At 39.7% G+C, this 17149-nt stretch overlaps 1 protein-coding gene across 1 annotated transcript in view; it reads left to right on the forward strand.

Annotated features, from left to right (window-relative positions):
- Nucleotides 1-17149, forward strand: part of IL1RL2 (interleukin 1 receptor like 2) — a 50096-nt gene that overhangs the window by 22486 nt on the left and 10461 nt on the right. Inside the window, exons 5-7 of the mRNA XM_061211356.1 lie at nucleotides 444-518; nucleotides 13372-13501; nucleotides 14276-14412. Of these exons, the coding sequence (XP_061067339.1) occupies nucleotides 444-518; nucleotides 13372-13501; nucleotides 14276-14412 (342 nt within the window). The remainder of the gene's footprint in view (nucleotides 1-443; nucleotides 519-13371; nucleotides 13502-14275; nucleotides 14413-17149) is intronic.

Raw genomic sequence — 17149 nt, forward strand, 5'->3', positions numbered from 1 at the left:
GGAAGGTCTGAGAAGAATATGGAATAGCAGGGTTGGAGGATGGAGGAGTGGAACCGAGGACAGACCATTAGGGTCACTGTTTCTTTCTGTCTAGGACCCAGGCCAGAACTTTGCTTATCACCACTGCTTAAGATGTGTACTGGATGACTAGGCAATGAGAATTTATTACACAATCTCATCAGTTTATATTTATGTCAAATATATAATGGTGATGTGAACTCTCTTAGTAGCCCAGCTTTTAGTTTTTCCCCTTAGCAATTCAATTATTTCTGGTTGAAAAATATGCACTTATGGAGCGATATTTTGTCACATCATGAGTTTTGTTTTTTCTTGACCAATGTTTATTGAAGGTCTGCTCAGTACCATGTTTTCTTTATGTTATTATTGCATTCAAGTAGTTGGGAATGTTTCTAATACAATTTCATCTGGGTATGATTTCTTAGCAGGAAAAGTGGGAAATGGAAGAAGAATCCCTAAGATCATTTATCCAAAAAATAATTCAATTGAAGTAAACCTTGGTGAGTAAACTTATTGAAGCCTCTGAAATCACTAAGGGCAGGAATCAGTAAGTCCACACATCCTTGTGAATGTTTTTGAATTTCAAGAATGAAGATAAATACCATACAGGTGTATCCAGTTTCCAGCTTTGTATATACCTGAGTTCATCAGGAGAGGTATCAAAATAAAAAATCACAGAGCAGAAGCTGGGGAGGTTGTGCTATGAAAGGTCTGGCTGCAATCACTATGGGTCTAAAAGATTACTGTAAATCTGTTCACGCAAAGACAAATCCTTCCTGAAAGACATGATATGTAATATCAAACTACTATTAAGTAATGTTGATCAAGAGTCCTGGGTTATATTATCTCACACTAGGAAGGATATGAAAGGAGTAGGGGAAGTTACCATGTTATTTTCCTTATTTTACATAGGAAGGGATCAATAAACACTGCCTCAGTTTGTGATCTAAGTGGAGAAAAAGGGACTCAAATACATTTTAAAATTTAAAGGTAATCACTAGTAAGGTAAAAATGTGTTGAGTACCTTCTAAAGAAAAAATAAATTAAACAAAGTTTTTATTAAAAGACAGATGCTTGGGACTTCCCTGGTGGCACAGTGGTTAAGAATCCTCCTGCCAATGCAGGGGACACAGGTTCAATCCCTGGTCTGGGAAGATCCCACATGCCATGTCCCAACTAAGCCTGTGTGCCACATCTACTGAGCCTGAGCTCTAGAGCCTGTGAGCCACAACTACTGAGCCCACACGGTACAACTACTGAAACCCACCCACCTAGAGCCCATGCTCCACAACAAGAGAAGTCACTGCAACGAGAAGCCCGTGCACCACAATGAAAAGTAGCCCCCACTTGCCGCAACTAGAGAAAGCCTGCGTGCAGCAACAAAGAGCCAACACAACCAAAAAATAAAAAAATTAAAAAAAAAAAGATGTTCAGGTTGAGTCAAATATTAAAATCCAATTATATGCTCTCCTCAAAATACACAGATCTAAAAATACATGTCCTAGAAGATTACAAATCAGTGCATAAGCAAGATATGCATAAGATTTGCATACAATAGCAATACAAAGAAATCAGATTCGCAATATTAATCTCTCAATCTGATAATATATCTTTCAATGCAAAAAATTAAATGACAAATTGAATCGTTTTATACTAATAAAAATTATCCCTCCCCAAATAAAAATGTTTATGTGTCAAATAGCCATGCATCAAAATAAAATATATAAAGCTAAACTCTCAGAAATACAAGGACAATACAACAAGACAGTACAATAGTTTCAGTTATAGTGGGAGATTTTAACATACTCTGGCTTTGACAAATTTGCTAGTCAAATAAGGATCTAAAATACTCTAGTAATAAATTAAGAATAATGTATTTAATGGATAGCACTCATAAACATCTATGAAAAACTCAGAGTCCCAAAAGAGGAAATTATACAGACCACGTGGTATAATCCCCATGTAGGTAATCTAGAAATTTACAGCTAAAATCAAAACAATGATAAACCCAACAAAAAATAAATCCACTAATTAAAAAAATTAAGCAACAACAAATTTAGCTTCTAATTATTTACTTTCTTGGTTAGATTAAGCCAAAGCCATTGGTACAGAATATTTAGAAAATAATGGCAGAGAGAAGATATCAAACTTCATGGAATGTGACCAACAGTGAGTTCTAAAGAAGCATGTATCTTTAAATATCATTATTATTAATAATAAGTGTAGAAAACATTAAAATCTATAATCTAACCATTTAACTCTATAAAAAAGAGCAACTAAACAACTCCATGGAAGGAAATAAAAAAGATAGGCATAAAAAATTATAAAGTTATTATAAGGAAAACAACCAACAAATAGAATTGATAAATTACAGAGTTGGTTCTGAGATAGAAGGGTTGGGGCGGGGGTGGGGTGGAATAGAAAAAGAAGATAGAGGAACCTCCAGCAAATCTAATCCCCCCAATGCAGAGAAACTCAAACACTAAAGACAGAAATAAGAAAGCTTACAAAGCAACACATGGAAAGGAGATGAAATCTACTCAATACTTAAAAGGCTCTGGACCCACATGTTTCAAGGAGAGTTCTTTTGAACTTGCAAAGAAATAATAATGCCTATAATAAAAGATAGTTGTCTACATATCACTCACCATGTGAATACCCTAGTGGATTTCATAAACACCTAGAAAGGATAAATATACCTGTTATTAACTCTCTTAATTAACTTTGTTCCCCTCTCCTGTCTTTGAAAATTCTAGCCATTGTGTTTAGATAATTAGAAAGAAAGTATAAGCCATAGAGAGGAAGATAATCATATAACTATTAAATAAATTTAAAATCTTCCCACAAACAAAATTCCAGATTCAGTTGGTTTTACTGGTGAATTCTACAAAACATTTAATAAAGAGATAACATCAATTTTCAACAAATTGTTTCAGAGAGAAGTAAAAGAGGAAATAGTCCTTATCTCATCTTATAAGGTCAGGAAAACCTTGACACCCAAACCCAACAAGGATATTACTAATTTTTTAAAAATTTATTTTTGGTTGCATTGGGTCTTCATTGCTTTGCACGGGCTTTCTCTAGTTGCGGCGAGCTGGGGCTACTCTTCACTGTGGTGCACGGGCTTCTCATTGCGGTGGCTTCTCTTGTTGTGGAGCATGAGCTCTAGGCGTGCAGGGTTCAGTAGTTGTAGCGTGCAGGCTCAGTAGTTGTGGTGCACGGGCTTAGTTTCTCTGTGGCATGTGGGATCTTCCTGGACCAGGGATTGAACCTGTGTTCCCTGCATTGGCAGGTGGATTCTCAACCACTGCACTACCTGGGAAGTCCAGGACATTATTACAAAGGAAAATTTCAGGCCAAATCTCATTCATAAACACAGATGAAAAATGTAAAGCAAATTGCTAGCAAATTTATTTTAACAACATACATAAAGGACTAAACTGGGGTTATACAGAGCAATACAAAGTTGTTTCATATTAAATAATTCACCCTTTTATTCTGCATAAACAAACTAAAGGAGAAAAATAATACACTTACCTTATAGATACAGAAAAGTCATTTAGAAAACTTGAACTAGGAATTCATTATTAAAAAAAATAAACTCTTTTATTAAGAATAGAAGGGAATGTCCTTAATCCGATTTTTAAAAATCTATTTTTAAAAACCTATAGAAACAACACACTCAAAACTGACTTATTGAACACTTTTTCTTTGTTTTGAGGAAGAAGACAGTCAAAATCTTAACAGATTTTGGTTTTTGTAGAATTTGATACATTGATTATGACATTGGTATGAAAACTCAAAGATTGAATAATAGTTAAGACACTTTTAAGTTACTTGCTGAAATAACCGGCCCGCGGTCCCCAGGACTGTCGTGGCTTCGGCCGCCGGGGCCCCTCCAGAGCCGGCAGCCTCAGTGAGGCCACCCTCCCCTCGGGCTCCGGGGCACTTCAGTGACGGCGGAAGGAAGAGACCCCGAGCCGGGAGTTCCAGCTCTGCGGAAACGCGGACTCCGTTCTGGGCGAGGAGGTGGGACTGCTCAAGACACGTTTAATGAAGAAGAACTGAATGGGAGGATGAGTGACACCAGATTTCAAGATTTGTTAAAAAGCTATAGTAATTTAGACACTCTAGTCCTGGTATGAGGCTCGACAGTAGAACAGAATTGAAGGCCCAGAAATAGATCCATGCATGCAAAGCACTTGGTTTTGACAAAGCTGACACTACAGAGTAATAGGGAAAGTGCAGTCTTCTCAATAAATGGCCCTAGACAATTGGATGTAATATAGAATAAAACAAAACTTGCCCCCTTTCTCGTGCCTTTTATAAAAATAATTTCAAGTGAATTGTAGACCTACCTATGAAAGTCAAAACCATACATTTCTAGAAAAATACCTTTATGATTTGGAGTAAGGAAAGGTTTAAAAAAATGAAGAACATACAAATTACTAGTCTTGAAGGAAAAAATTGGTAAGTGAGGCTACATTAGAAATAAGAACTTCTGTTTATTCAGAGAGTGGAAAGACAAGCCACTGAGTAGAAGATACTTGAAATAAGTGAGCAAAGGTCTCGTAGGCAGGATCTAGGCTAAGCTCCTCCAAAATAATGAGGAAAAGGCCACCTGGTGGGAGGACAGACAAACCACTTGGACAGACAGCTCAAGTAGAGGATATCAACACAGCCAATAAAAAGGTTAAAAAGGTGCTCGACCAGGTGCAATCTAGGGAGATGTAACTTAAATTCACTAGGTGATATCAGGACACATACATAAAGATGGCTAAAGTAACTAGACTGACAATGCCAGGCATCAGAGTCTGTGCAGTAACAGGAACTCTCACACTGCTGGTGGAAGTGTCAGGTGGTACAACTATTAGAAAACAGCTTGGCATGTCATTTCAAGTTGGAGCTAGGCATAATCTATAATCTCCCAATTTTACTGGTAGATAATTCTGTATACTCATCGTGTACATGGGTGTGTATACATGAGGTATATACACATGTGACCTGGGAGACATGCAGAAGAGAAGAGAGTTCAAATAGGCCATAAGCATAGGAGGTAAATAATAGAAGCCATGTCAGTGTGTATATAGCAACAGTAAGAGAAATGAATAAGAACTAGTATGTTGGAGACCTTCAAGATGGTGGCAGCGTAAGATGTGGAGATCACCTTTCCCCCCACAAATACATCAAAAATACATCTACGTGTGGAACAACTTCTACAGAGCACCTACTGAACGCTGGCAGAAGACCTCAGACTTCCAAAAAGGCAAGAAAATCCCCACATACATGGGTAGGGCAAAAGAAAAAGGGAAAAAAAGAGACAAAAGAATAGGGATGGGACCTGCACCTCTGGGAGGGAACTGTGAGGGAGGAAAAGTTTCCACACACTAGGAAGCCCCCTCCGTGGCGGGGATGGGGTGGGGAGCTTTGGAGCCACAGAGGAGAGCGCAGCAACAGGGGTGCAGAGGGCAAAGCAGAGAGATTCCTGCACAGAGGATCGGTGCTGACCAGCACTAACCAGCCTGAGACGCTTGTCTGCTCACCCGCCAGGGCGGGTGGGGGCTGGGAGCTGAGGCTCGGGCTTCAAAGGTCAGGTCCCCAGGGAGAGGACTGGGGTTGGCTGTGTGAAGACAGCCTGAAGTGGGTTAGTGTGCCACAGCTAGCCCGGAGGGAGTCCAGGAAAGAGTCTGGACCTGCCGGAGAGGCAAGAGACCATTGTTTCAGGGTGCATGAGGAGAGGGGCTTCCTGCTCTGTGAGCCTGCAGACAGCAAAGCACTGCCTAAGCAAGCTCCAGAGATGGGCATGAGCCGCAGCTATCATGTTGGACGCCAGAGGCGGACACAGACCGCTACCTCTGCCGCCACTGCCATCAAGAGTCCTGTGTGCAAGCACAGGTCACTACCCACACACTCACAGGAGCCTATGCAGCACGCCACTGCCAGGCTCCTGTGATCCAGGGTCAACTTCCCCAGGATAACACACGGCGCACCTCAGGCTGTTGCAACATCACGCTGCCCTCCGCCACCGCAGGCACTCCGGGCAACCCAATTGTGACTACTATACCCCTCCCTCTCCCGGGCCTGAGTGAGCAAGAGAGCCCTAATCAGCCGCTGCTTTAATCCTGTCCTGTCTGGGCGGGGAACAGATGCCTGAGGGTGACCTACACGCAGAGGCAGGGCCAAAACCAAAGCTGAACCCCAGGAGCTGTGCGAACAAAGAAGAGAAAGGAAATCTCACTCTGCAGCCTCAGGAGCAGCGGATTAAATCCCCACAATCGGCTTGGTAAACCCTGCATGTATGGAATACCTGAAGAGACAACGAGTGTTCCCAAAATTGAGGTGGGGGACATTGGGGGCAACTGTGGACTCAGGGTTTTCTTTCTGCATTTGATTTGTTTTTGGTTTTATGTTTACCTTAGTTTAGTTTTTAGTGTTTGTTTTCATCTGTGGGTTTGTTTATTGGTTTGGTTGCTCTCTTCCTTTTTTTCCTCTCTTTTTCTGAGTGTCTGTGTGTATGTTTCTTTGTGTGATTTTGTCTGTTTAGTTTTGCTCTTACCGTTTGTCTTGGGGTTCTGTCTGTTCAGGGTTTTTTTTGTTTTATTTTCTTTTTGTGAGTGTGTGTGTGTGTGTGTGTGTGTGTGTGTGTGTATGTTTCTGTGATTTTGTCTGTTTAGTTTTGCTTTTATCATTTGTTTTGGGGTTCTGTCTGTTCTTTTTTTTTTTTTTTTTTACCTTCCTTTTCTTCTGTGCTGTGCGGCTAGCAGGCTCTTGGTGCTCCGGCTGGGTGTCGAGCCTGGACCACTGAGGTGGGAGAGACATGTCCAGGATGTTGGACAACCAGAGACCACACGGCCCCATGTAATATTAATTGGTGAGAGCTCTCCCAGAGGTCTGTCTCAACACTAAAACCCAGCTCCACCCAATGGCCAGCAAGCCCCAGTGCTGGACATCCCATGCCAAACAACTAGCAAGACAGGAACATAACCCCACCCATTAGCAGACAGGCTGCCGAAAGTCATACTAAATTCACAGACAATCCAAAACACACCACCGGACGCGGCCCTGCCCACCAGAAAGAGAAGATTCAGCCCACCCACCAGAACACAGACACCAATCCCCTCCACAAGGAAGCCTACACAAGCCACTGAACCAACCTCACCCACCAGAAAGAAGAGGAACTACGAACCTGCAGGCTGTGAAAAGGAGACCCCAAACACAGTAAGTTAAAAAAAATGAGAAGACAGAGAAATATGCAGCAGATGAAGGAGCAAGGTAAAAACCCACCAGACCAAATATATGAAGAGGAAATAAGCAGTCTACTTGAAAAAGAATTCAGAGTAATGATACTAAAGATGATCGAAAATCTCATAAATAGAATGGAGAACATACAAGAAACGTTTAACAAGGAATTAGAAGAACTAAAGAGCAAACAAGTAATGATGAACAACACAATAAATGAAATTAAAAATAGAAAGAATCAATAGGAGAATAACTAAGGCAGAAGAACGGATAAGTGACCTGGAAGACAGAATAGTGGAAATAACTGCTGCAGAGCTGTATAAAGAAAAAAGAATGAAAAGAATTGAGGACAGTCTCAGAGACCTCTGGGACAACATTAAGAACACCAACATTCGAATTATAGGGGTCCCAGAAGAAGAGAAAAAGAAAGGGTCTGAGAAAATATTTGAAGAGATTATAATTGAAAACTTCCCTAATATGGGAAAGGAAATAGCCAATCAAGTCCAGGAAGCACAGAGAGTCCCATACAGGATAAACCCAAGGAGAAACATGCCAAGACACATATTAATCAAACTATCAAAAATTATATATAAAGAAAAAATATTAAAAGCAACAAGGGAAAAGCAACAAATAACATACAAGGGAATCCCCATAAGGTTAATAGCTGAACTTTCAGCAGAAACTCTGCAAACCAGAAGGGGGTGGCAGGACATATTTAAAGTGATGAAAGGGGAAAATCTACAACCAAGATTACTCTACCCAGCAAGGATCTCATTCAGATTCGATTGAGAAATTAAAACCTTTACAGACAAGCAAAAGTTAAGAGAATTTAGCACCACCAAACCAGCTTTACAACAAATGCTAAAGGAACTTCTCTAGAAGGGAAACACAGAGAAGGAAAAGACCTACAAAAACAAACCCAAAACAATTAAGAAAATGGTAATAGGAACATACATATCGATACTTACCTTAAATGTAAATGGCTTATATGCTCCAACCAAAAGACACAGACTATCTGAATGGATACAAGAACAGGACCCGTATATATGCTGTCAAGAGACCCACTTCAGACCTGGGACACATACAGACTAAAAGTAAGGGGATGGAAAAAGGTATTCCATGCAAATGGAAATCAAGAGAAAGCTGGAGTAGCAATACTCATATAAGAGAAAATAGACTTTAAAATAAAGACTATTACAGGAGACAAAGAAGGACACTACATAATGATCAAGGGATCAATCCAAGAAAAATATATAACAATTGTAAATATTTTTGCACCCAACATAGGAGCACCTCAATACATAAGACAAATGCTAACAGACAAAAAAGGGGAAATCGACAGTAACACAATAATAGTAGGGGACTTTAACACCCCACTTACACCAGTGGACACATCCTCCAAAATGAAAATAAATAAGGAAACACAAGCTTTAAATGACACATTAGACCAGCTGGACTTAATTGGTATTTATAGGACATTCCATCCAAAAACAACAGAATACACTTTCTTCTCAATTGCTCATGGCACATTCTTCAGGATAGATCATATCTTGGGTCCCAAATCAAGCCTTGGTAAACTTAAGAAAATTGAAATCATATTAAGTATCTTTCCGACCACAATGCTATGAGACTAGATATAAATTACAGGGAAAAAACTGTAAAAAATACAAACACATGGAGGCTAAACAATACACTACTAAATAACCAAGAGATCACTGAAGAAATCAAAGAGGAAATCAAAAAATACCTAGAAACAAATGACAAGGACAACACGACGACACAAAACCTATGGGATGCAGCAAAAGCAGTTCTAAGAGGGAAGTTTATAGCTATACAAGCCTACCTAAAGAAACAAGAAAAGATCTCAAATAAACAACCTAACCTTACACCTAAAGCTATTAGAGAAAGAAGAACAAAAAAACCCCAAAGTTAGCAGAAGGAAAGAAATCATAAAGATCAGATCAGAAATAAATGAAAAAGAAATGAAGAAAACAATAGCAAAGATAAATAAAACTAAAAGCTGGTTCTTTGAGAATATAAACAAAGTTGATAAACCATTAGCCAGACTCATCAAGAAAAAAGGGAGAAGATTGAAATCAATAGCATTAGAAATGAAAAAGAAGTAACATCTGACACTGAAGAAATACAAAGGATCATGAGAGACTACTACAAGCAACTATATGCTAATAAAAGGGACAACCTGGAAGAAATGGACAAATTCTTAGAAAAGTACAACCTTCCAAGACTGAACCAGGAAGAAATAGAAAAAATGAACAGACCAATCACAAGCACTGAAATTGAAACTGTGATTAAAAATCTTCCAACAAACAAAACCCAGGACCAGATGGCTTCACAGGTGAATTCTATCAAACATTTAGAGAAGAGCTAACACCCATCCTTCTCAAACTCTTCCAAAAAATTGCAGAGGAAGGAACACTCCCAAACTCATTCTACGAGGCCACCATCACCCTGATAGCAAAACCAGACAAAGATGTCACAAAAAAGAAAACTACAGGCCAATATCACTTATGAACATAGATGCAAAAATCCTCAATAAAATACAAGCAAACAGAATCCAACAGCACACTAAAAGTATCACACACCATGGCCAAGTGTGGTTTATCTCAGGAATGCAAGGATTTGCAATATATGCAAATCAATCAATGTGATACACCATATTAACAAATTGAAGGATAAAAACCACATGATAATCTCAATAGTTGCAGAAAAAGCTTTTGACAAAATTCAACACCCATTTATGATAAAAACTCTCCAGAAAGTGGACATAGAGGGAACCTACCTCAACATAATAAAGGCCATATATGACAAACCCACAGCCAACATTGTTCTCAATGGTGAAAAACTGAAAGCATTTCCTCTAAGATCAGGAACAAGACAAGGTTGCCCACTCTCACCACTATTATTCAACAGAGTTTTGGAAGTTTTAGCCATGGCAATCAGAGAAGAAAAAGAAATAAAAGGAATCCAAATCAAAAAAGAAGAAGTAAAACTGTAACTGTTTGCAGATGACATGATATTATACATAGAGAATCCTAAAGATGCTACCAGAAAACTACTAGAGCTAATCAATGAGTTTGGTAAAGTTGCAGGATGCAAAATTAATGCACAGAAATCTCTTGCATTCCTATACACTAAAAATGAAAAATCTTAAAGAGAAATTAAGGAAACCCTCCCATTCACCACTGCAACAAAAAGAATAAAATACCTAGGAATAAACCTACCTAAGGAGACAAAAGATCTGTATGCAGAAAACTACAACACTGATGAAAGAAATTAAAGATGATACAAACAGATGGAGAGATATACCGTGTTCTTGGATTGGAAGAATTAATATTGTGAAAATGACTCTATTACCCAAAGCAATCTACAGATTTAGTGTAATCCCTATCAAACTACCAATGGCATTTTTCACAGAACTAGAAAAAAAAATTTCACAGTTTGTATGGAAACAAAAATGACCCCGAATAGCCAAAGCAATCTTGAGAAAGAAAAACGGAGCCGGAGGAATCAGGCTCCCTGACTTCAGACTATACTACAAAGTTACAGTAATCAAGACAGTATGGTACTGGCACAAAAACAGAAATATAGATCAATGGTAGAAGATAGAATGCCCAGAGGTAAACTCACACACATATGGTTACCTTATCTTGGTCAAAGGAGGGAAGAATATACAATGGAGAAAAGACAGCCTCTTCAATAAGTGGTGCTGGGAAAACTGGACGGCTACGTGTAAAAGAATGAAATTAGAATACTTCCTAACACCATACACAAAAATAAACTCAAAATGGATTAAAGACCTAAATGTAAGGCCAGACACTATCAAACTCATAGAGGAAAACATAGGCAGAACATTCTATGATATAAACCACGGCAAGATCCTTTTTGACCCTCCTCCTAGAGTAATGGAAATAAAAACAAAAAAAAATAAATGGGACCTAATGAAACTTAAAAGTTTTGCACAGAAAAGGGAACCATAAACAAGATGAAACGACAACCCTCAAAATGGGAGAAAATATTTGCAAACCAAGCAATTGAGAAAGGATTAATCTCCAATATATACAAGCAGCTCATGCAGCTCAATATCAAAAAATCAAACAACCCAATACAAAAATGGGCGGAAGACCTAAACAGACATTTCTCCAAAGAAGATATGCAGATTGTCAACAATCACATGAAAGGATGCTCAACATCACTAATCATTAGAGAAAGGCAAATCAAAACCACAATGAGGTATCACCTCACACCGGTCAGAATGGCCATCATCAAAAATTCTACAAACAATAAATGCTGGAGAGGGTGTGGAGAAAAGGGAAACCTCCTGCACTGTTGGTGGGAATGTAAATTGATACAGCCACTATGGAGAACAGTATGGAGGTTCCTTAAAAACTAAAAATAGAACTACCATATGACCCAGCAATCCCACTACTAGGCATATACCCTGAGAAAACTATAATTCAAAAAGATACATGCACCAAATGTTCACTGCATTTACAATAGCCAGGACATGGAAGCAACCTTAGTGTCCATTGACAGATGAATGGATAAAGAAGATGTGGCACATATATACAATGGAATATTACTCAGCCATAAAAAGAAATGGAACTGAGTTATTTGTAGTGAGGTGGATGGACCTAGAGTCTGTCATGCAGAGTGAAGTAAGTCAGATAAAGAAAAATAAATACGGTATGCTAACACATATATATGGAATCTAAAACAAAAATGGTTCTGATGAACCTAGGGGCAGGACACTAATAAAGATGCCGACGTAGAGAACGGACTTGAGGACACAGGGAGGGGGAAGGGTAAGCTGGAACGAAGTGAGAGAGTGGCATAGACATATATACACTACAAAATGTAAACTAGATAGCTAGTGGGAAGCAGCCGCATAGCACAGGGAGATCAGCTCGGTGCTTTGTGACCACCTAGAGGGGTGGGATAGGGAGGGTGGGAGGGAGACGTAAGAGGGAGGGGATATGGGGTTATATGTATGCATGTAGTTGATTCACTTTGTTATGCAGCAGAAACTAACAGAACAGTGTAAAGCAATTATACTCCAATAAAGATTAAAAAAAAAAAGAAGAACTAGTATGGTCCATTGTCTGTATGGACTATGGTGACACACCACAGCATGGGTGAGCATCACCAACTAAACATCGATCATTGGAAGCCAGGGTTCAGGGGTGAGTAGGAAGTGATAAAATATAAAATAAGGAAAGCAAGTGGGCGGCTTCTGGGGTTTTGGCAATATACTATTTTCTTGATGAGGTGAAGGTGATATGGATATTTGATTTTTAATAATTCAGTAACTTTACATTTATACTCTATACTTTTTACCATAACTGTGTTATATTTTACAAATAAGAAAAAAAACTTAATACCACCTAGAATAAAGAAACTTAAAGTAGACTGTTTAGAAGTACAGTAATTTTTTTACATGTAGTAAATAGATCGAATTTATTAGGCTTTGGGGGCAAAATAAAATGAAATGTATATTTATTTAATATAATTTTTGAATGCGTGTGGAGGCAGGATAAAGGAAAGAGGGAAAGGGTATGGGTCACAAATGGTGAAGTAGAAATATCACTGGATTTGGAATTAGGAAACCAGAGTCACATCTCGTTCCTTCCTCTAATGTGTGACCTTGGGCAAAGCACTTGATCTGTCTGAACCTCAGTGTTCTTATCTCTAAGATGGGGATAATAGCTCTGCCCCTTTTCTGCCTTGTAGGAGTGTCTGAACGATAAGAAGACTGAAGGAGAAAACGTGTGTGAAATACTTTGTAAACTTTGTAAACTTTGCTAAGTTTACTGAGAGTAGAAGCAGTATATGTGCCCCTGATATTGTGGGAAACTTGGTCTGAAGCTGGTGACGTTTGACAGCTTATTCCTGTCTCTGTACAATAGGCATCCTGGAAGGTCATGTGTCCTCGTCCTTTCCATCCAGGGAGAGAATAATGTACAGTAGATGAACATTGACCTCAGGGGGACATTTTTGGTAATTGAAATATATTCAAGGCTCAGAAGCAAGGTGCCTTTGTTAAGCAGGTCACTTTGGCAGTGTTTTCATTGTGTGTTTATGAATTTGATTGTACAGGCTCCACCCTCATCGTGGACTGCAATATAACAGACACACAGGGTAACACAAACCCGCGCTACTGGAGGGTCAATAACACATTGGTCAATGTTTACTACAAGGAATCCAAACGAATTCAAGAAGGAAGCGAGTAGGTGTTTTGCTTTTCTGGCTTCCCTCAAACCTAGCACGAATTTCTCCATCTAAATGATTTTGGTGCTGGTACTGCTTTATTTTAGGCGGCTCTCACTGTCTCTCCCCTCACTCCTCTTGGTTGTAGTTTTCAAAGCCCTTTTCAGTACTGTGGGGCCAAGCATCTGGTTCAGAGAAGATGCTCATGTTATTACTCCTGCTTGGATCATAGAGAGAGGAGGCAAAACAACAAAGTATGGCTCCAAGCAGCAAGATCAGTTTCTCTCAGCTACTCCTTACAACCAGTCTCATTCCTATTTAGGAAGGCCATGGGCCTTCAAGGCTTAAATAGCAAAATGGCCACAACACAGGGATTCTTGGGAGAGACGATGCATGATCATTAGCTACTGGAGTGGTGTAAACCCAATTTATGGTGGTTTAAGTTGAGTGGTATGAAACAAGACTAATGAAGTCAAAAGGCAGAAGAACTTGTGTTGGGGCTTTGCAGTGTAGGTAGGTTAGGATGAGTGGAGAGGGATGGGGGAGGCCCCTTTGGGCTGAGGATGGTGTCTCTAATTAAAAGGACTACACTTCTGCATCACTGTCTAGAAAAAAATGCAAATTTGGTGCTACACAATCCATCACCTCCTTGAGCCAGCAGGGTATCCTTAGGGTGAAATGATGGCCCCAAGTGTTCTCCAGGAAAGAACTTTATTCTCCAGACAAAAGGTTATAACATATGTTGGTTAAATACAACTCATGTACATATTAATGACTGGCTCTTCTTTCATAGAAACTACACTGTTTTTCAAGGACATCTTTTTTACACAATGAACATAACCTTCTTAGAAGTGAAAATGGAAGATTATGGCCACCCTTTCACATGCCATGCTGGAGTGTCTGCAGCTTACGTTATACTAAAACTCCCAGGTAATACTCTAGTGGGATGCGTTCGGCTCAGAGTGTACCAGGTGTTGGCAAGGAAACACAAATGAAAGAGGAGTGACTTTAAATGTTTGGTGTGAGGCAGCAGAGTGGTATTAAATAGGGAAACTCAATATGAAATCTAGATAAAAGCTGATACCCTGTCTGATCATGTTCTTGGGGTCAGGCTGTGGCTTCACTACAGTGTCCTTAGAAACCTCCTGATTAATATGCATGGAGATTTTATGCATCAGAACTCTAGAAAACACAGAAGGATTCCTTTATTAAACCTGCTTGCTCAACTTTTATAATCATGTACTTGTGATTTTCAGCTTTTAGGTTGTTTATTATAAATCATGTGATGTAAAAATAAAGTGCTAATGTATATTTTTATCGTGTAACTTTGTAAAATTATCTGTAGAGGCTGAATCCTGATATGTGAGCAGGAAGGCTTCAAATTCCATGTGTGTACACAGATTGTGAGCTTAACACTGAACAGAGTGTGCTGATTATCCATTGGAGGTGATGGAACCAGAGAGTAAATAGTGAAGGATGAAATCATAATCTCAAGAAAAACTTTCAATTCTTAAATGTATCAGGGGAAATGTTTGAAGTACCTTGTAAGAGGTTTGCCAAGCCTGTAGTTTACCAAGACAGCTTTTTTATAATTCTATTAATATCACCTATTTTTTTTTTTTTTTTTTGGATAGCTACACACAAGAGAGAGGGCTTGTATTTTCCAGTGTCCCTTAAGGATCAGTTAAAGCCATGTTTGCGTGCGTCTAGCTAAAGTCTCACTAGCGTCCATCCCCTCCCTTTGAATGGCAATCAGTAGGTGTGTGTCCACAGCAGCCTGCACTCCTGACTGGGCTCTTTCCCTACCTCACTTCCATGCCCGGAGGCCAAGGTCACACTGTCCCCAGGTGCCTTTCCTGTGAATGTGCACACAGCACCTCCCCCTTCTCACTCTGGACCAGGGGGAGCCCTCTTGGGTGCCTCAGGTAGAAGGAGTTTTGGCTCATCTGCCATCACTGTCTATTTTTCCTCTGCTCAATGGCTTTTCTTTGTCACAGAAAGTCATTTGGGATCACTTTCCCCCAATCAGTCATGTGCATCCCATCTCCCTCTATGGCACATCTGGGTGATTCTTGAGATTCTATCCTCAGAGCCACTCTTTCTATACCCTCCTCTCTGATACTATCCCTTATCCTCATGGTTTCAACTGTCATCCCTGTGTGCGTGAAAACAAACTCCACATCTCCAATGACATTTTCCCTTCCCATGTGGCAACTCTGCATTTCCAACTGCTTACTGGACAGATTTTGAACTTTATATAAAGAGAGTTACATAGTAGGTTTTCTTTGATGTGTTGCTTCTCTTCTTAGGTTTGTGGGGTTCACTGAGGCATCGGTGATGTAGCGTGTAGCAGAAGTTCATTCATTTTCAGTGCTGAATCCTGTTCCATTGAATAACTAGGTTACAATGTATCCATTCTACTGTAACTATGTGGTCATTTGAGTTGTTTCCAGTTTGGGACTGTTAACAAATCATGATGCTATGGAAATTCTTGTGTGTTGGTCCTGGTGTTCATGTAGAAGCATTCCTTTGTGATACATCATTAGGAGTAAAATCGCTGGAGAGAGTGCCTCAGGGTCCACACCAGAGAAAAGAGGGGAACCTGATTGTGGGAAGCCTTGGAAATTGCATAAGACCTGAAGTGGTTATAACTGAAATCTGCCTCAACCTAGACTGAGGAAGACCAGTGTCAATTTCTATGTCAATACTGCCTTATAGGTAGTAACCACGTGGAAGTACTGTATTCACAAGGATTCTGAGGCAAAGTCCAGGCTCAGAGCAACTAATGATGTTATCAATTAACACCTGCTGATCATACAGGAGAGGGGACATGTCCTTAATCTCCTTTGTTTTAGGTTAGTTAAGAAACCTACGCTTACTAAATTCTTCTTTGTTCCTATCAACACTTATTTCATATCTCACATGCAATGTATATTTGGACGTGTGCACTCTGTTTTGTTTTCCCTAAATTCTTAGGGACAAACCCTCTTAAATCCAAGCCTCTTGTTGGTTTCCTTGGGACCTGAAGTAAGGTTACAACTTCTCCGTTGGACTTCCTGATTTTTGTTGAAGACACCTTCAGATGTGAATCATATTTGGATTATCGGAAGCAGGCTCTCTAGAAAGTTGTTTGGGTTGGGTGTGCCCTCCTATGAATTTCCTTTAATCACTTGTTCTCAGCTACCATCTCAGTTTAAGGCTGGTGGTAGCCATGTGGACCCAAAAGGTAAAATACCCCCTTAAATAGGGCCTTCAATAGGTCACCTGATGTCTCAACAGAGAGTTTTCCACTTATTTCAGTTTCAAAGCCAATACTTCCTTTGAACTTATTCATTAACTTCCTGTTTGGAATTTCATTGTCTTTTAGCTCAATTATAGAGCAGAGGGTATCGACACTCCTGAATGCAGTGCATGATCAACCCAAGAATTTCAGGCCAACACTCCTGTTTACTTACCAGAGGCTTTTTGAATCTCATAAATATTGTGGCCATGGTCTTTTTATCATGACCATTTGCAGTGCCAAGATCCCTGATGTGTACAGTAAAGGTCCCCACACACAGGTCTTCCCAAGGGGAGAGGTGGCACTGTTGCTCCAAGAGCCGGTAAAAAGCATAGAAGCGGGAGGTGGCAGCGGGGAGGAGGCGATTCCATCCAACAGATAGAAGCT

Source organism: Eubalaena glacialis, chromosome 14, assembly GCF_028564815.1.
Source record: "Eubalaena glacialis isolate mEubGla1 chromosome 14, mEubGla1.1.hap2.+ XY, whole genome shotgun sequence".
Taxonomy (NCBI): Eukaryota; Metazoa; Chordata; class Mammalia; order Artiodactyla; family Balaenidae; genus Eubalaena; species Eubalaena glacialis.